General features: G+C 42.2%; 1 protein-coding gene across 11 annotated transcripts in view; it reads right to left on the reverse strand.

Moving 5' to 3' along the window:
• Nucleotides 1-9198: 9198 nt before the first annotated feature.
• The window catches only part of NPAS3 (neuronal PAS domain protein 3), a 630215-nt gene continuing 618657 nt past the window's right edge, over nucleotides 9199-20756 (reverse strand). For all 11 annotated transcript variants that reach the window (XM_035109621.2, XM_060273003.1, XM_060272990.1 and 8 more), the window contains 3 exons: nucleotides 20359-20506; nucleotides 18387-18502; nucleotides 9199-13211 (listed from right to left, as the gene is read on the reverse strand). In XM_035109621.2, the coding sequence (XP_034965512.1) occupies nucleotides 11902-13211; nucleotides 18387-18502; nucleotides 20359-20506 (1574 nt within the window). In that variant the 3' untranslated portion in view covers nucleotides 9199-11901. The remainder of the gene's footprint in view (nucleotides 13212-18386; nucleotides 18503-20358; nucleotides 20507-20756) is intronic.

Raw genomic sequence — 20756 nt, forward strand, 5'->3', positions numbered from 1 at the left:
GACATTCCCACCCACCCCAACCCCATGCTACCTATGAGTTTGTTGCGTACTTTGAGCACAGTGAGGATAGCACTGCTGTTGGAGTTGGAGAGGTCCTTTTGCCAGCAACTTGGATCATCTTTGGAGCCTGCCCAGCCTCTGTGCCCTGGCATCAAACCCATCCCACCATTTTTCAAATGCTCCTAGATGGCACAATTAACTGGTGTGGCTGTGAAAGAGCTTAGAAAACAAGGCAAATATGAAACTTGCAATACTATATGGAATCTGTTTCTTGAAACCTTTGGAGATTAGTTGTCTCAAGGCCTTGTTACCAATCTATTCCCTCTCCTATATTCATGCCCTTCCTATCCAATTACGAATTTCCATCATTCTCTTCTTGTTATCCATCTTTCCTCTACAGTTATATGCTGTCTACTGCTTTAGGCATAAGGAAGCTGTGGCGATCCAGATGTTGTACTGACCATTGGCCATGCTGGCTTGTCCTGATGGGAATGCAACAACATCTGGAGGGGGCCACAGTTTCTCAGGTTTTTTTCCATATGGAACTGGCTACCAATTTAGGGGGAGGGAGACCCAGCTCATAAAAACATATTGTGCTTTGCAATCTCTTTAATATTGATCACCTCTGCATTCGCCTTAAAGCATAGCAGATATGTTTAGAGGCAAAAGGAAGTGATCTGAAATCCTGTTTACTTCAGTGAACCTCACAATGGCCTATCCTTCTGACAGTCATCTTGATAATGACATTCACGAGTGACTTTGTGCCTCTAGAATTTAATTGTGCAAGAAAAATGTAAAGGAAAATGTTTAAACTTTCTTGCAAAGGCTAGGGCCCATTAATGTCAGCATTTAGGATGGTGTTGATTGATTTTAATAGGCCCAGAGTTTGAACTTTTGTTATTATGCTGAGCATAAGGATAAACACATACATCAACAGTCCATCAAGAGAATGCTAATTCTGGTGGGGGGAATGTGGCTCCTGTCATTTCCACCACAATCTACGTCTTCAAGAATAAAAGCAAAAGCTTCTCTCCACCTTCTACAAGCTAATGTGTAGCTGTGCACTACATGTGGCTGTCTTGAGCTTCTGGTATCCTAAGCTTTCCTTTCCTTTCCCTGTATGAGAAGAGAATGGATCACATACATGCTACTGTTAAATCCTCATGTGGAAAGAAATCATTATTAAGGACTAGCAACTGGTAGTGCACTCTACCTTTCTCCACATTGCAGATTTACTTTTGTAGTTCCCTCTGGGCTTTTGGGAGCTGTTAGGTCAGCAGCTAGAGATGCTAGGCTATGCACACAGACAGCCCTATGGATCAACTGTTCTCCTAAAGCTGACAGAAACAAATTCACACTTTCCTATAAGCTTCTCACATTTCGAAATGAAAATGAAAACGACAGGGAATTAGTAAGACTACGAAGCTATGTGATTAAGTGTGGGCTTGACCTCGTATTTATTGCGGCGTCTTGTGTAATATAATGTGCCCAAGTAACATTCAATGTTGGAGGAGACTCTTGAGAGTCCCATGGACTGCTAGAAGATCAAACCTATCCATTCTTAAGGAAATCAGCCCTGAGTGCTCCCTGGAAGGACAGATCGTGAAGCTGAGGCTCCAATACTTTGGCCACCTCATGAGAAGAGAAGAATCCTTGGAAAAGACCCTGATGTTGGGAAAGATTGAGGGCACTAGGAGAAGGGGACGACAGAGGACAAGATGGTTGGACAGTGTTCTCGAAGCTACGAACATGAGTTTGACCAAACTGCGGGAGGCAGTGCAAGACAGGAATGCCTGGCGTGCTATGGTCCGTGGGGTCACGAAGAGTCGGACACGACTAAACGACTAAACAACAACAACATTCAATGTCTTTGCTTCTTAGACTGCCTCTAGACCAGGGGTCAACAACCTTTTTCAGCCGTGGGCCGGTCCACCTTCCCTCAGGACTATATTTTGGAGGGGAAATATGAATGAATTCCTATGCACCTCAAATAACCCAGAGATGGATTTTAAATAAAAGGACACATTCTACTCATGTAAAAACACGCTGATTCTTGGACCGGCTGCAGGATGGATTGAGATGGTGATTGGGCCACATCTGGCCCCCGGGTCTTAGGTTGCCTAACCCCTGCTCTAGGCTGTCACTATTTGTGTGGGGTGGGGGGGAGAGGATTCAGTTGCACACCTGAAAACTCAGGTTTTTCAAATGGGTTTGGTGCTCATGCACAACAAACTTGCTTCCCAACCGCAAGAGGAATCAGGAAAGTGGCAGAAAAATGTTGTGTGGAATAACAATAGCTTGCTACAACATTGTATAACTCCCACCACCCCCCACACCCCATATATAAAAAAAATCTGAATGAATGCTCCATAAGCCGCTGGCATTGTACAATCTCTCTGAAAACTTTGTGCAAACAAATCAGGATGAAGGCTCAATAAATGCATTGTCCAGAAGCAACCTTAGCATTGCTTGAGCTCTTGCCTAGAACGCCGAGGTTCCTTTGGCATGCAGTTCCTTTGCAAGATTCAGGTTCATACAAGAAGCTCATTATCTGGGTGACAGCTAATTACATGATGCTGAATGCCAGCCACCCTCTACTTTCCACCTTTTGAAAACAACAACACAGCATTAATGGAAATACTATGCAAATTGCATAGGAAGCTGTGACAAGGAAGAGAACAATCCCAATAAGCTCACTGTCAGTTTGTGGTGTTTCACAATCACAGCTGATACCATCACCTTGCAGTGGATGCGGAAAAGACTGCATTTTTAATCTTCCTGGAGCTTTCACCCAGTTCAATTTTTCAAAGATGCCAAGACTGCCCTGTCTAGTTTCTTTTGCAGCCACTTCAGCCTGGTCTTAGAAGATAGTATATCAGTGCCATCGCTGAGCAGCTATTCAAAATCACGCCTCAGATAGTAGGAGATAGGAACTGTCAACAAAAGTGGATTGTGGGCCGAAGGCCTGGATTTATTTCATTTCTCTATTTTCCATTGCGAGAGTGACTTCTCACAGTACTGGGTAGCTTTCAAAAACAACAACAAAAAAAGTCATAGTTCCAATTGTCAGACTTTCACATTATCAGCCTGATCCTATGGCTTCTTACATGCATGAAAGCGTCAATGTGCAAATCAGAGGTGGGGAGCCTGTGGTCTCCCAAATATTCCTGGACTACAGCTTCCATCATCCGAGGCCATTGGTTGTGTTAGTTTGGGGCTGTTTGGGTCTGGTGGGACTCCAGCAACACCTGGAGAGCCCCACACTTGCTATCCTTGATGTAAATGAAGAGTTCAAGAGGACAGACTTTACTTCATCCATTTCTGAAGGTATGGCACTATCTTCAGAATAGATGTGAAGATGCAAGGCTAGCCTCCACATACAGGACTGCCATATGAGCACTGGATTGCACAGTGGAGTTTGGACTAGAGCTAGACTGCTTTCTTCTCTGAATTTTTAAAAAATTGTCTTAGCCGTTTTCAGAGTTCTTGTCAATATTTATCAAGCCTACTAGTAATTGGGGGGGGGGGTTGTTGGGATTCAGTGACAGGGTGGCCTATATCTCATGGCCTGGCGCTAATTTATCCAACATAACATGGGGTGGGGGAGGAGAATTGACTGTATCACAAATTTGAGGAAACAAATGCTGCGCTGAGCAGAGGGGTTCTATTGGATGACCTCACAAGGTACCTTCTGATTCTAACTGGAAGCCAGAGGCCCCGTTTAGGGCAGGCAAGAGACATCTGTGATCGCTCCCCCTGTGCCTATCTCAGTAACTCACTGGTTCTGCTCTGTTAAAGGTAAAGGGTAAAGGGACCCCTGGCCATTAGGTCCAGTCGTGACCGACTCTGGGGTTGTGGCGCTCATCTTGCATTATTGGCCGAGGGCACCAGCGTACAGCTTCCAGGTCATGTGACCAGCATGACAAAGCCACTTCTGGTGAACCAGAGCAGCACACGGAAACACCGTTTACCTACTTGCACTTTGAGGTGCTTTCGAACTGCTAGGTTGGCAGGAGCAGGGACCAAGCAACGGGAGCTCACCCTGTTGCGGGGATTCGAACCACTGACCTTCTGATCAGCAAGCCCTAGGCTCTGTGGTTTAACCCACAGCGCCACCTGCTCTGTTAGATCTAAGGAAAATACTTGTCGTGTATGCCAAAAGGCAGCCAGCCAGCCATTCATTTCCTCCACCACGAAAGGTGACTGTTGAGCCTGTATTGATAACAATTTATTTATTTTTAAATTAATAACCATGTTTTCAAATTGCAACCAATTTTTGAAATTGGTCTTGAATACATTCATGAGTATGCCTTGGAACTTCTCTGTAACTATCACTCAGCATAATTCAGTCTCTTGCCTCAGAAACCAGAAAAGGTGTCCCTAGATGCTCATGGGGTCAATGCATCTGGTTGTTAACCAGGAGGTTGGTGGTTTGAGCCTATCCAGGGATGACTGTGGACAGGATTCCTGCATTGCAGAGGCAGGGGTTGTGCTATATGATCCTTGGGGATCCCTTCCAACTCTACAGTTCTATGACTCTGTGATGCAACATGGGCTAAAATTTGCATGGCCTCAGATTGCTCCAGAACCTGACCACCAACTTGCCTTGGAGCATCTTGTCCAGTCTAGCACTTAGGGCCATTGTCTGCCTGCAGAAACATGTTTGCTGGCCTGTTTTGTCTATGCTGTTTGTCTCAGACCCCCACAGGGCCCTGACAAATTCAGATGTTGTGTTTAGATGAGTCACTTTGAGCCTTTCTCATGCAGTATGAAAGTGTTGGATTTGCTGGACAGCATGCAGGAGAGCGAAAGAATAGAAAAGTTGGCCTCTGTGTAATAATATTTTGCATTCACATTACCATTCAGTTAAAAGGAAACAATGATTTAAACATCTCTTGGTTAAAGTGGGAAATGAGAGTTCTGAAGTCTGATCCCATTCATTCAAGGGGAGTGTACTACCAAGGAAATCTATGTAGGATCAAAGCCTTAAATGGGACGGAAAAGCCAAACGTGATGTAGTTTGGCTAAAGATGGATAAAATGTAGAACTTGTTAATGCAGATTCATTATTTAATTAGCAAGTGTATTTAGGCTAGAGACAGACTCAGGCTTAAGGGTCAGGACAGAACATGACGTAGAAAAAGACTGAGGACAGGCCTTCACGATCAGGACTATCACACAAGGGAAATTATGGAAGTTGTTGCAAGTCTTTGTAGAGCTTTCTTCTTATAGACTCCAAGGATCAAAACACCTCAAGGCTGGATATGTAAGAAAGTTCTAAGACTGCATTTCAAGGGGAGCAAAACAAGAAACAGAATGAACTAAAGCAAGGAATCAAAGGTGAACAATTCAGCACCAATTCTTTGTAAACATGTGAAATGAGAAGCTTGCTTTCCTTATCACAGCAGTAAAACAGAGAAACCAGGGAACACCAGTGAGGTCAGCCAACCAGGAACAATGCTGTGGCCATCTAAGCCGTGTTCAGTTGAATTCCACAAAAGCAAGAGGAATCAGACTAGGCCACTTGAGAACACTGGTGGAACAGAGAGAAGCAATGGGACATAGTTATCTCTGGATACAAATTCCATAGGAAAGACACAGAATGGCGTACTGTGTCTACAACATTGAGTCCAGCAAGCTAGGAATCCCAAGAGGGACAGACCTCTCCATCCAATCATTGTGTGCGGTGATACTGGGCCCCAAGAGTAATCTAGTACTAGGGACATGCTAGTGTCCCCTTGATCAAAACACCCAGGAAGATCTTGAGATAAAAAATGAAATCAAGGAAGAATTTAAAAGATGAAATGTTACAGTTATGAATTACTTCAACTACCCTCACATACGATGGCAATGTATGTGTCACAACGAAGCCACAACGAAGAGGTAAAATGTCTAGGTACCCTAAATGACTGTGCCCTAAAATAGTTGGTCATGGAACCAACCAGAGTGGTGGTGACCCTGGACTTCATCTTGAGTGGCGCCCAGGACCAGGTGCAAAATGGAAGTGTTGAGCAAGTTGGGAGCAGTGACTATAGTGCTGCCTAATTAAATATACATGTGAATAGCCAGTTTCCAAGGAAATCCAACACAGTTACCTTCAATTTCAAAAGAGGAAATTTCCACAATATGAGATTGGTAAAAAGGAACTTGAAAGGTAAATTTAAGAAGGTCAAATCACTGCAAAATGATTGGGAGTTATTTAAAAGCCTAATATTAGACGCTTGACTAGAGTGTATATCACAGTTCAGGAATGGAACAACAAGGACCAAGAGGAAGCCAGCACGGTTAACGAGCAGAGTCAAGGAGATGCTATTAGAAGCAAGAAAGCTTCCGAGGGGGGGGGGGGAGAGATATGAAGTCTTGTCCAAGTGAACAGCACAAATTTGTCAAAAATAATAGTGTGAGTAGACTGTAAGGAATGCTGAAAAAAAGAATCTGAGGAACACATTGCTAAAAGCATTAAGACAAACAAGAAGGGCGGGGAAAAGGATGTTGATTGGTTTGTGGTTTTTGTTCTTATTATTATTATGTATTTTTGCAGTGATTTGACCTTCTTAAATTTACCTTTCAAGTTCCTTTTTACCAATCTCATATTTAGATTGTATTTTTATGTTGACAACTGCCCTCAGATCTGCAGATGAAGGGCGGTATTCAAATTTAATAAGTAAATGAATACATTCTTTAAAAACATTGGAAGCAGCAGACAGCTTGGGGAGGCAGTTGGATCTCAAGATGACTAGAGAGTCAAAGGTGTGCTAAAGGAGGATAAAGCGATTCCAGAGAAGCTGAATGAATCCTTTGTATCTGTCTTCACAACAGACAATATCGGGTAGATCCCAGTGCCCGACCTACCGAACTTGCAGAAGGGGAGCCTGAGGAACTGCAGCAGATAGCAATGAAAAGTGATTAAGTTTTAGGCTGAATAAACTAAATAAAAACTGGCAAATCTGGATGACACCCACCTGAGAGTTCTCAAACAGCTCAAATGTGAAGTTGCTGATCTTCTAACAAAATGTGTAAAATGTCCCTCCAATCAGCCTGCATACTTGAGGATTGGAAAGTAGCCAATGTAAAATCATTTTTAAAAAATAAATAAATCAAAAGGATCCAGGAGAAATTTTGGAAATTACAGGCCTGTTAGTTCAATGCTTGTCCCTGGAAAGTGGGTGGAAAGTATTGTTAAAGGTAACATAACCAAGCATAAAGAAGAACAAGTCTTACTGAAGCTGAGCCAGCATGGCTTCTGCAAGGGCAAGTCCTGTCTCCCAAACCTGTTAGAGTTCTCCGAGAGTTTCAACAAGCATATAGAATAGATAGAGGTGATCCAGCTGACCTAGTGTACTTGGGCTTTCAAAAAGGCACCTCACCAAAGGCTCCCAAATAAGCTCACCAGTAATGGATCAGTAGCAAGGTTCTCTTATGGACCAGGAATTAAGTAGCAGGAAATAGGAAGTAGAGAGTAGAATAAATGGACAGTTTTCTGGATAAAGAGATGTAGAGAGTCTACCAAGGATCAGTACTGGAATCTTGAACTTGTTCATGAAGAAACTAGAGTTAGGGGTGAGCAGTGAGATGGTCATGTTTGCTTGTGATACTAACTTGTTTAGGGTCGTTAAAACAACAGGTATGCAAATTGGGAATCCCTAATCTACAGGTTCAAACATATGCATAAAATTAGAGCCATGAGCCCACTGTGGAAGTTCACTCAACCCAGTTAATGACTTTGGAGCAGTCAGCATCTATCAAACTAACTTATCTCATAGGGTTGCTGTGAGGATCAGAAAGGAGTGGGATAAAGCATACTGCCATGAGAGAGATGAATAAAAATGTAATAATAATTTTCAATTTAAAAATTCAAAAATGCTACATTATTATCCTACTATTCCCCCCCCCCAGTGTTCTATTATACCAAAACAAAGCTCTCTTTTTTGGCCATGAACCAGCACCAGTCATAATACTTTTGTTGTGCTGGAGAGAAGGTTGTGCAAAGAAATGTGCAAATGAGTTTGCCCATATTGTGGAATTTCAGTGAAACAGAAGAGTGAAGCAGGAGAATCCCAGTCTGTCAGCATCAATGTCCTTTATTAACTCTGGGGCTTATCACCTCCCTGCTACTGTCACAAAACCATCGAGCATGTATTGTTCATCTGTTAAAAGTAAACCATTCCGTTGCGTGTTGACGCCTATCCCATGTGACTTAACTCTGAAGTCAAGGCCTGTGTTTTGTGTGCTGGCAAACTCTTCTGCCCTCAGTTTGCTTGCCAGAAAGCCTGGCCAATAAACATACAGTATATGAAACCAATGACATAGTTGTTTTTCCACTCTGGAGGAAGAAAGTTGTTAGAAAAATCAAGAACCTAGATAGAACATGAGTGACGGAAGAGTTTGGTTATAACAATGTTGAGTATAATAAATGAAAATATAAAGTGCATTTTATGTGATTAATGTATGTGAGCTGCCCTCTTCTGGTGTGTAATCATTAAATAAAGTCACACCTTATATAACTGTTAACATTTCCGGTCTATTAGTCAGCTTTGATAATGTGCATAAAATGCTCAGTATGAGAATGAGTTGGGGTTGCTGAGAATTTAAGATGGCGGCATGTTTGGTGTAGTATTTGGATTAGCATTGTGAGCCTGCATCTACGTAGCTTCTTTGAATAGCTTGTAAGCTTTAAGAATAATCTAGTTATGCCCTCTTTTTTTAAAAATAGGTTTTAGCTTTTTTAAATAAAAATTATCAAACAAGGTACCCTGCTCAAACAAATACTACCAGCATTAATTAATCAGGATGATCATATGTAAAAGAAATGATGCCAGATAGTAACAAATCCAAGAGAAGTTTATTATGAAAATGGCACCTGCAGGATGAAAAAAAATTAAGTTACATAAAGACAACCATGTATGACATGTATGAGAATCTACAAAAGTATAAAAAGAACCCTGTTGTAAATGAAGTATGTACATTTCTGATTTGCAGCATTATCAATGATCAATGAAAAAAGTGTTTCGAATAAGCCAGGCACTCAAGAAGTTAGATTCGGTTAGCTTAACACAAAATAAATGTACCATAGCTGTCCTTTTTTAACATTTTAATTTTTTTATATATATTGTAGAGTTGGTAACACTGCTAAGATTTATACGAACAGAATCCCTTTCCCCCTTTATTCAGCTACTTGGCACCAGTCTCCTCATAAAAGATTTCATATATTTGTACAAGAAATAGTTAAAAACACAGACACAGTCTTCACAGGTAATGAAGGTTTTTTTTTAACCATTTTGTAATTTTTAACACTATGGATTTAGACAGCAGCTGTGATTATCTGTTAGTTTAAATCACCAGAAATCATTTTGACACAACACAGAAACATTTATTCAAAAATAAAATTAAAACAACAACAGCTGTCTAGCTGTTCTTTGTAGCTGATAGGTGCACTCCTTTGATTGTTCAATAGCTAGAGTAGAGCTTCCAAGGGTGAGCGCAAATCAGCTTCCCTTGGCCTTGAAATCTACTTAAACATCCTTCAAATCTAACTCTTTTAAAAGCCCATTATCAAAATTTGTGACATCCAAAATGCCCCTTTGGGACATTATTCCTCTCCACTCTTCCCTCAGACCTGCCCCTCAGATTCTATACCAACTGTACTAGAAATTGGTTCAACAACACGTATGTTATCCAAAATGTAGAGACCAGCTGAGTTAAAATTACATTAACATTGCACATATATGTAAATATATATATATATGTATATGACAATCCTAAGCTCAGGTTCCCTTTTTTAACAACGTCTGTTGACCTTTGCAAGAATTTTCTATCTCACTTGAAATTGCTCTCTGTATATTACTTCATTAACCTACCTGGGAGAAAACCAAAGAACTGCACCCTCTACTCACAGTTAGAGCACAAGGGACTCTGGAAATGTTAACAACTGAGGCTATATGGCATCACTTTGCTTAATATATCTAAGTATCACCCTTTAGTGCATTGTGCGATGCACACCGTAAGAGTAAGACATACCCAGAATTCCTCTGTGGGGGGGGGGAATGGCTCCATTAACCTTGAGCTAGTTAAGAGTCTTTTATCTCTGAGAATGGGAAAAGAGAAGAGGAGGAAGAAACGGGAGAAAAGGAGAAGGCAGGGAAGGAAGACACAGAGAGAGAGAGAGGTCTGAGAATACACAACAGCAAAGCAACAGCAGAAATGAAAAGGTATACAGACAGTGGAAGCAGCATAAGGTGACGTTACAGAGGAAGGCCACCACACAAAAACCACTAACCCCCAAGAATCACTGGTTCACTAGGACTGTAGGAATGGGACTTTAACCACTCCAGACTAGAGATAAAGCACAGAGAAGACAAAGGACAAAACAACTACATTAGCTTAGTATATACTGCATATAGTAACACACATTGAAACTGCAATGGGACGGACAGCCAAGGACACTTACACATTGTACACATTACAGTTCTCACATCTGTTATTAGATGCCTTAACAAACAGCTGCCAAAGATGGGCGTGGAAGAAGAATTTATACTTGACAGTCATTTGGAGTGTTTGACACTACATTGATTTCTGGCAACAAAGACAAAATAGGAGATTTCTTTTTCTTTTGTTTTGTTTTTTATACTTAATGTGCAGTTTTTAGTTGCAGTTATCTATTTCAAGCTTATTAACCCATTCTTTAAAACATATTGGCTTCGACACTAGAAGGAGGGGGATTACAAAAGACAAATCAATGAGCAAAACTTAAAAACAAAATACAACCTTCCCTCTATAACATTAAATGAAAAAAAAAAAACATGTTAAATATATATTTATATATATATATTTCCCCTCTTACTCTGAAGTGTTATTTGGGAGTTGTAAAATTAGCCTCAGTTACACTGAGAAAGAAATAAAATAAAGTAAAGCAAAACAAAACAGTAAAAACCTATAAATAAAAAAACAACAACCAAACACTGATCCTCACACCAGTTTTGAGTTTTCTCGTTCATTTAACATACATTTACCAAAAAAGAAAAGGCTTCCAGATCCATTTAAATTTAATATGAGGCTATGCTTGTTAGTTTGGAGGTAAAAAAATTAAGTCCTGCAGCAAATGTTAATGAGGGCTTTTGTCTTAACTAACCAAGGAGACTGCAGCACCTGACTATAGACTAGTACAGAAGACATTCCTTTCAAAAAACCCAGCCCACAAGCTGCGTATTGCGTGAAGACATTACAGATTAATAAATGATAGCACCATGGTTTTAGAAATGAAGTTAATGTTTCTGTAATTAACATTTAGTCCATCTTAATATTCTAATCACAGGCCAGAAATTAACTTTTTTTAAGAACCCAAATTATTGTATGTGCAAGTAAGAAAATCTTAACCATAAAAAGTGAATTAAACTCTGCATAAAATTCTAAAATACTATCCCCTATTTTTTTTAAAGGAATTAGGAACCAAAAAACCCCTTTTCATTTGACTTAGTCAAACAGGGCACATTGTTTTATGCTTGTTTCTTTTAATCTTGATCACATCAAGATCATGTTGAAGTAAACCCAATGGTTGTCACTTTAAAATCTCTTTACCACATCACTGAGTATTCTATGGCAGAGGCAATACACATATTAAAGGCATCTTAATAAAGATGCAAAGGAAGAAAAAAATACACATCTCGGAAGAAGACAAAATGGCAGGCAACTGGTACTTCAGCTCTCTGAAGGCAAAAATAAAAAAATATCTTTTACATGAAAGAATAAGTCAAGTTAAAGAGAAAGGGGGGGGGTTGAAATGGGGACCATCATATTGAGAGAATAAGCTGACCTGCTCAAATTCAAAGTGCTAGAATTAAAGGTCTAAATTAAAATATAGTCTATGCCTCAGAGTTTAACACTGAACACAGTATGTGGTCATATTTCAATCCTCCTTCCGCTCCAGTGTCTGTGTGGCATGAATGCCATTGCTGTACACAGGAAACGGAAGAGTGGAGAAAAGTCCTTCGGCAGTTGTGAACACATTCCCTGCAGGCATTTGGGTCAGACTGGCCGCGCTCACAGCACTTCCAAACGGTCCTGACATATTGAGTCGGTGAACGTGGTGGTAGAGCATTTCCATCGGTGTTTTAGGATCCAGACCAAAGCTGGGGCTGTTAACGTCCACAAAGTTAACAGCGTGGGTGTTGGGGAGGAGATTGCCCTGCATGGCTAAAGTAACTTCAGCTGGAGCATACCGAATAGTGCCAGTGGTATAGACCCTCTGAGCAGCCGTGCTGGTGGCAGCAAGGGTTCCAGTTACCCTGTGAACCAAAGGAAGCACCACATTGCCTGCTTGCAACCTCTGGAGGGCTTCCAGGTCCCCAGTGTACAACAAAGAGTTGGAAGTGCTGGGGCCTCCAGGATGCTTGTCCCGTGGAGATGCGGACAGAGGTGGTGACAAAGGGTCAGAGGATACAGGAGCCAAGGCGGAGGTGGATGAGGTGCTGAACTGAGATTTGCGGCTGGCAGTATTTTCAGTTCCTGGCGGGGTGAGGACAGAGTCTGGAATGGAGACATGTAAACTACTGCTGGCTTGGGGGGAAGGGAAGTGCTCTGAGTTGGGGGGCTTGGTCATACTGTAGGGAGATTCGTTCCTTGAGATTTCCCTGTTGGGCGGGTAATTCCAAATGCTGCTATCGTTATCAAAATTGATAGGTTCCGAGATCTCCGTTTTGATTTTGAGCACTGAGGCACTGTTTGGCGATGAGAGCAGCTGGGGCTGGTCCACCAATGCGGAGTCAAGTCCATTGGGGCTTGAGGTGCTAGACAGCCTTCTGCGGGTCATGCTGCCTCCTTTCTGCTTTTTCCTCCTCTTCTTCCTCTTTTGATGTTTGCTGGAAGACTGGGCATTGACTTCTCCTGCGCTGTCCGAGTCCTTGGCACTGTCTGAAGTCAACGATTCACAGTTCTGCAACCGCAAGTCCGATTCGCTCTCCACGTAGCGTTCCACCTTAATCTGCATAGAACCAAGAGTGCCAAAACTATCCTCCGGGGCCTTTTGATTCTCAAAGTCAGAATTTTCAAAGCTGTCATCGCTGTCTCTGCTGTCCTGGTTGCTGGAGCTGTTGCCATCATCGTTACAGTTCATTTCATTATCTGACTGGTTCCCAGACTTCTTCCTATCTGACTCAGGGTCTTCGCTGTTTTCCGACTGGTTTCCTTTTTCATCCGACTTTGAATTCTCATTGTCCTCTGATGAACGGAAAGAAAAGCACAGAAACACCATTAAGAACAAGAAGGCAAGATTTAAAGCCCACTTAGAGGCCTAGTTGCCAGTGAGATATTATTACCGGTAATTTCTCTGGCAACAGCATCTGGCACAATGCATTTCCTTTCATGTGTGAAGCCACAGCAAGTATCAAGCTGAGAGGGATTTGGCTGCCCTTCAACTCCCTCGGGACTGTAAGTGGAAGTGGGGGTACCTTTATGTCACACAGACGAAACGAGAACATACTTCGAATGGCACAGTGTCAGTAGATCACATGCATATAATTTGGTGATACTTTGTTGTGACTGTGAGAGGACAAGGCTATGTGGATAGTGGCAAGAGCAGAAGTTTTTCCAGGCCTATTTTTCACTCTTGGAAATCAGGCTTCTCCTCTCTTGAGTGGCAGTGGCAGCTCTGTGGGCTGCCACGACAGAGGGATGGAAGCATTTACTTCAAGCTGGAGTGGAGCTTCCACTCCCTCCTGCCTGCCACTATTGCACAAAGGTAAAAGTTACTTCTGCTGCTCTGCTCACTTTATTCTCTGGCCTTGGCCACCACTGGAATGTGGCCTGTGCAGGGGTGCCATTTCCATGGTGTGGAGGCTTTTACGGTCCCCCAATGCTCGGTGGGAAGGGTCTGATCGGCAAGCCCTAGGCTCTGTGGTTTAGACCACAGCGCCACCTGCGTCCTTTGTGTGCCCCTTAGCCCCAGTCTTTTCATCCAGGATGCAGACTAAGCTGCTAAATGTTAGACAAGATAGGCAACCTAAGGCTGGGGGCCGGATGCAGCCCAAGCGCCTTCTAAATCTGGCCTGCGGACAGTCTGGGAATCAGTGTGTTTTTACATGAGTAGAATGTGTCCTTTTATTTAAAATGCATCGCTGGGTTATTTGTGGGGCCTGCCTGGTGTTTTTACATGAGCAGAATGTGTACTTTTATTTAAAATGCATCTCTGGGTTATTTGTGGGGCATAGGAATTTGTTCATATTCTCCCCCCCCCCAATATAGTCCAGCCCTCCACAAGGTCTGAGGGACAGTGGACCAGCCCACGGCTGAAAAAGGTTGTTGACCCCTGTGTTAGAGCAGGCCACTTCCCTCTTCTTCCTAACTTCACCTGCACTTTCCTTCTCCTGTCAGCTGACACCTCAGCATTTTCTACATCCTGGAAATTTGTTGGGCTTTATTGGGCTGTTTTGCCCAGGTGCTGTTCTTCACCTTCCTGCTATGCTCCAGACCTAGTGATGTTCCAGGGCACCGCAGGGTGGCAGGTCTGTGTGGAATTGTGACTGCCACCAAAAAAAATGACAGACAGCATTCAGCAAAATGATCCTTTGAGGTGAGGTAAGGGGGTGGGGCCGCAGCGTAGGGCACCTTAAATGATAATTCTCATAGTTTTTCTTCCCTCAAAATTTCTTCTGAGAAGTTACAGTTCAGGTCTAAACAAACCCGAATACCCCCAATTCTGCTGATATACAAAAAGAAACAAATCAACACTGGAAGTTAAGAACTACTGTATAATTGTATTCTAAACCCTCAAACAAATAGGATGCTCTCTCTTGCAGGCATATCTTGGACACTTTTTTTATCTTGCCTAAACTTTCTTATTAGCCAGGCATTTGAATGATTATTTTGAATTGTTTTTCTAGTGTTTTATGTTTTATTGGCCTTGTATGCATTGTGGTTCGTCACACCATGATACTTTATATGAGTTGGCAGTATATAAATGTTTTTTTATTAAATATCCTTCATGGATCACTGCCTTGTCGTGGCGAAGGGGCTTGAACAACTCAGAGAATCTGTGAGTTATGCCGTGCAGGATCACCCAAGATGGACAGGTCATAGTGGAGAGTTTTGACTAAATGTGATCCACCTGGAGCAGGAACTGGCAAGCCACTCCAATATCCCTGCCAAGAAAACTCCATGGACAAAGACAACAGGCATATAAAAATTATGATGCTGGAAGATGAGCCCCTCAGATTGGAAGGCGTCCAACATGCTACTGAGGAAGAGCAGAGGACAAATACAAGTAGATTCAGAGCTGATGAAGCGGCTGGGCCAAAGCCGAAAGGTCGCTCAGTTGCGGATATGCCTGGAAGCGAAAGGAAAGTCTAATGCTGTAAAGAAAAATATTGCATAGGAACCTGGAATGTAAGAACCATGGATAATGGTAAGCTGGATGTGGTCAAAAAGGAGATGGCAAGAATAAATATCGACATCCTGGGCATCAGTGAACTAAAATGGACAGGAATAGGCGAATTCAGTTCGGCTGACCATCATATCTACTACTGTGGGCAAGAATCCCATAGAAGAAATGGAGTGGCCCTCATAGTCAACAAAAGAGTGGCAAAAGCTATACTGGGATGCAATATAAAAAATGATAGAATGATCTCAATACGAATCCAAGACAGACCTTTTAACATCACAGTAATCCAAGTTTATGCACCAACTACCGGTGCTGAAGAAAGTACAATTGACCAATTCTATGAAGACTTACAACACCTTCTAGAAATGACACCAAAGAAGGATGTTCTTCTCATTATAGGGAGTCAAGAGATAAAAGGAACAACTGGGAAGTTTGGCCTTGTTCAAAACGAAGCAGGGCAAAGGCTAATAGAGTTGTCAAGAGAACAAGTTGGTCATCACAAACACTCTTTTCCAAGAACACAAGAGACGACTCTACACATGGACATCACCAGATGGGCAGCATCGAAATCAGATTGATTATATTCTCTGCAGCCAAAAATGGAGAAGCTCTATTCAGTTAGCAAAAGCAAGACCTAGAGCTGACTGTGGCTCAGATCATCAGCTTCTTATAGCAAAATTCCAGCTTAAACTGAAGAAAGTAGGAAAAACCACTGGGCTAGTAAGACACCATCTAAATCAAATCCCTTACGAATACACAGTGGAAGTGAGGAACAGGTTTAAGGATTTAGATTTGGTGGACAGAGTGCCTGAAGAACTATGGATGGAGGCTCGTAACATTATACAGGATGCAGCAACGAAAACCATCCCAATGAAAAGGAAATGCAAGAAAGCAAAGTGGCTGTCCAATGAGGTCTTACAAATAGTGGGGGAGAGAAGGCAAGCAAAATGCGAGGGAGATAGTGAAAGATACAGGAAATTGAATGCAGATTTCCAAAGAATAGCAAGGAGAGACAAGAGGGACTTCTTAAACAAGCAATGCAAAGAAATAGAGGAAAACAATAGAATGGGAAAAACCAGATATCTGTTCAAGAAAATTGGAGATATGAAAGGAACTTTTCATACAAAGATTACCATAATAAAGGACAAAAGTGGAAAGGACCTAACAGAAGCAGAAGACATCAAGAAGAGATGGCAAGAATACACAGAGGAATTATACCAGAAAGATATGGATGTCTTGTACACCCCAGGTAGTGTGGTTGCTGACCTTGAGCCAGACATCCTGGAGAGTGAAGTCAAATGGGCCTTAGAAAGCACTGCTAATAACAAGGCCAGTGGATGTGATGATATTCCATCTGAACTATTTAAAATTTTAAAAGATGATGCTGTTAAGGTGCTACACTCAATATGCCAGCAAGTTTGGAAAACTTAGCAGTGGCCAGAGGATTGGAGAAGATCAGTCTACATCCCAATCCCCAAGAAGGGGAGTGCCAAAAATGCCCCAACTACCGCAAAATTGCACTCATTTAACATGCTAGCAAGGTTATGCTTAAAATTCTACAAGGCAGGCTTAGGCAGTATGTGGACCGAGAACTCCCAGAAGTGCAAGCTGGATTTCAAAGGGGCAGAGGAACCAGAGACCAAATAGCAAACATGCGCTGGATTATGGAGAAAGCTAGAGAGTTCCAGAAAAACATCTACTTCTATTTCATTGACTACGCAAAAGCCTTTGACTGTGTCGACCACAGCAAACTATGGCAAGTTCTTAAAGAAATCGGAGTGCCTGATCACCTCATCTGTCTCCTGAGAAATCTCTATGTGGGAGAAGAAGCTGGATATGGAACAACTGATTGGTTCAAAATTGGGAAAGGAGTACGACAAGGCTGTATATTGTCTCCCTGCTTATTTAACTTATATGCAGAATTCATCATGCGAATGGACTGGATGAATCCCAAACCGGAATTAAGCTTGCCGGAAGAAATATCAACAACCTCAGATATGCTGATGACACAACCTTGAGGGCGGAAAGTGAGGAGGAATTAATGAAGGTGAAAGAGGAGAGTGCAAAATATGGTTTGAAGCTATGGTTTTCCCAGTAGTGATGTATGGAAGTGAGAGCTGAACCATAAAGAAGGCTGATCGCCGAAGAATGGATGCTTTTGAATTATGGTGCTGGAGGAGACTCTTGAGCAGGCATCCTTAATCTTTGGCCCTCCAGATGTTTTGGACTACAATTCCCATCTTCCCCAACCACTGGTCCTGTTAGCTAGGGATCATGGGAGTTGTAGGCCAAAACATCTGGAGGGCCAAAGTTTCGGGGTGCCTGCTCTTGAGAGTCCCATGGGCTGCAAGAAGATCAAACCAATCGATTCTTAAGGAAATCAGCCCTGAGTGCTCACTGGAAGGGCAGATCCTGAAGCTGAGGCTCCAATATGGTACTTTGGCCACCTCACGAGAAGAGAGGACTCCCTGGAAAAGACCCTGGTGCTGGGAAAGATTGAGGGCACAAAGAGAAGGGAACGACAGAGGACGAGATGGTTGGACAGTGTTCTTGAAGCCACCAACATGAGTTTGACCAAACTGCAGGAGGCAGTGGAAGACAGGAGTGCCTGGCGTGTTCTGGTCCATGGGGTCACGAAAGAGTCGGACACGACTAAACAACAAATGCATTGTGGTTCGTCACACCATGATACTTTATATGAGCTGGCAGAATATAAATATTTTTTATTAAATAAATAATGCTGGATGCATAGAAGTCATACAAATTGTGGATAATTCAAAGAAGTATGAGTACTCTGAATTTATCGGTTTTGGATATATTTTGTTCTCTTTCAAAAGTACCATTAGGCAGTGATGTAGCATGAGAATTGCAAGATCAACTGATAAGTCTGTGACTATAATTCCTAACTTTCCTTTTTTGACGCTGTGAAGTTAAAAAGCAAAACCAACTCCCCACCTCCCTGCCAGAGACCGTTTTAAGATGCAAGGCGACAAAAAAATCCTGAATGCTTATGTTACCTGAGTTGTCCTTTGAATCTGATTCAGAATCGGAGGTCTCAGAGGACTCTGAGGTTTTCTCTGGCAGATGCGGGAGCTGTGCAATATCCATTGGAGTGTCCTTATATTCTTGGTTGCTAAAGAAGAAGAGATGGCAAATATAAACACAAATTTATGACTTGGAGCTTGATCGTCTCTGCTTTTCCTCAAATCTCTGGAGCAAAACATGCAAATAAACAGCACGGCAAAGCAAACATGCAAACACATGTTATCTCCTTCCAGTTCTTCTTCACAGCAGAAGTTTTATGGGAACTTCTTTTAAATGTTACCATCAATATTTCTACCCTGAATGTCAGCTACTGCTCAGGTATCAGTACCAGAACATTTGTGGCTAACCAAGCAGCCAGATTGTGCTGACGTCTCTACAAAAACATTTTCTGTCATTCCCATCGTTGGAGTGCACGGTTTATTACCCCCTTCAAACCATTTTTTGACATCTTATGATGATTCCACCTCTACTTTTCCATAACTCTGGTAGAGAGGTTTGTCTCTAGGTAGGGTGGCTGGGGGAACCCAGTCAGATGGGCTGCATATAAATACAGCAGCAGCAGCAGCAGCAGCAGCAGCAGCAACAAAAACAACATTGCTCTGAAGAATATCAGTGGCTGATTATAACATGTGAATCAGCTCAAAAACTGTACTGTTTAAAATTCAATGCCAGGGTAGCTGAAGAAGGAATGAAGCATATACAAAGAGAACCAACTAGGTTTATGTAGCATTAGAGCTTCCAATCACTTCCAACCACTCCTAAAGCTTGCATTTGAAAACCTCTGAAAGAGTTGTTGGTGGCCACAGATGGAGCCACTGATCTTCCATATAAACAAATAAATCTGGATGTTGCTAGAAAGCAAAAGCAAGTCTGTATTTATGAACTTTTAACATTGGCTCATGCTGAGCAAGTCTCCCACTCCTGCAATGACGCCAAGAGTCAGCTCCGCTTAAGAAAAGCTTAAAGGGATTTCAGATGAGGGGCAGCAGTGCCTTGGTAGGGCACCTACTTCTGGTTATACACTTGGCTTTTCTTTCCTGTCTCCTATAATCAACATGGCTATTGCAGTCCCTTTCCCATCCATTGTTCCAGCGATGAAATAAACTGAGTCTTCCTTCAAAGTGATTTAAAGGGGCAACAAATGGCCTGTTTGTCACCCTGAACAATTCCACATGTCCCCCCCCCCATGTGTGTATCTCTATTTAAAACTCCATTCCTAAGCAGCCTTCTTGCAATTAGCAGGACTTTTGAAAACAAATGCTTAGAACTGGGGTGTTGCTGCAAGCTACTTTACAAGTCTCATTCCATGGGTCCCACAACTCAACATCTGAATGGTCATTATTGTTTACATCTTACAGATAACAGAACTGAGATTGGGAAGGGAAGACCCTGTGTAAAATGGAACTCTTTACATTCTTTGCCCTCTACCAAGAACTCAGCTCAGGCAGGTACTGCCAACTTTAGAATTCTCCTGGAAAAGCACCCCCGGTGTTTTTCCTGTATACAATTTATAGGGCTTACAATCTTAGCATTTCACCCATACTTCCAGTGCTTCTGAACTCCAAAAATGCCTACAATAGGTAGGTCTTCTGAAGCTACAAGTGAACAAAAATGACCTGGTGGGGACATATGCTAAAAATATGTTAGGAAAATCATACAATAACAAGCTCTTGTCCAGAATTCTATGAAAGCCAAAGATAGCATGCTAGGAAGGGCTAAGCTGTAAACCAGGCTCTGTAATAAAGCCATTAGAAAGCAAAGGCAAGGCGGGAATTTGAGAGATGTCCAGAATCGAGCAACCCTATGAACATCTTTCTAGTACGGTCAGTAGACACCACTTCTGAACATTGACTTCCTTCTATTCTTTCTTTGACATTGCCCATTCAACATGACTCATGCAGTGACAACAAAAATGCAGATAACGGAACTGACAGAAAGCTATACCTCAGAAGGTAATTGACCCAGATGACGTTCTTCTCATTTGCATTCTTGGCATTGATCGCGATGGTGGCACTCGACTGTATCCAAATATACCCCCCATTCTTCTGCATCCAGCGGTAGTACTTCGTTACACACTGACCCTTGTTGAGCACTGGATTGAGGGAAACAAAAGGAGCAAAGAAATGCCGCTAGCATTGCACTTAAAGGAGAATCTTCCCCACAAAGGGAGCACAACGCATATACAGGGAGAGGGGAGGCCTTTGTCCTGCTACATTTAATAAAAAGCATTACAATGACAAATAAATCCAGCCATTTCCTAGAGACCTGACAGAAAAGCAAAGGTTCATCTCTATCCATACTGTGATTTTAATCTGCTTTTGGCAGCTCATGTTAAGTGAGGA

Source organism: Zootoca vivipara, chromosome 1, assembly GCF_963506605.1.
Source record: "Zootoca vivipara chromosome 1, rZooViv1.1, whole genome shotgun sequence".
Classification (NCBI taxonomy): Eukaryota; Metazoa; Chordata; class Lepidosauria; order Squamata; family Lacertidae; genus Zootoca; species Zootoca vivipara.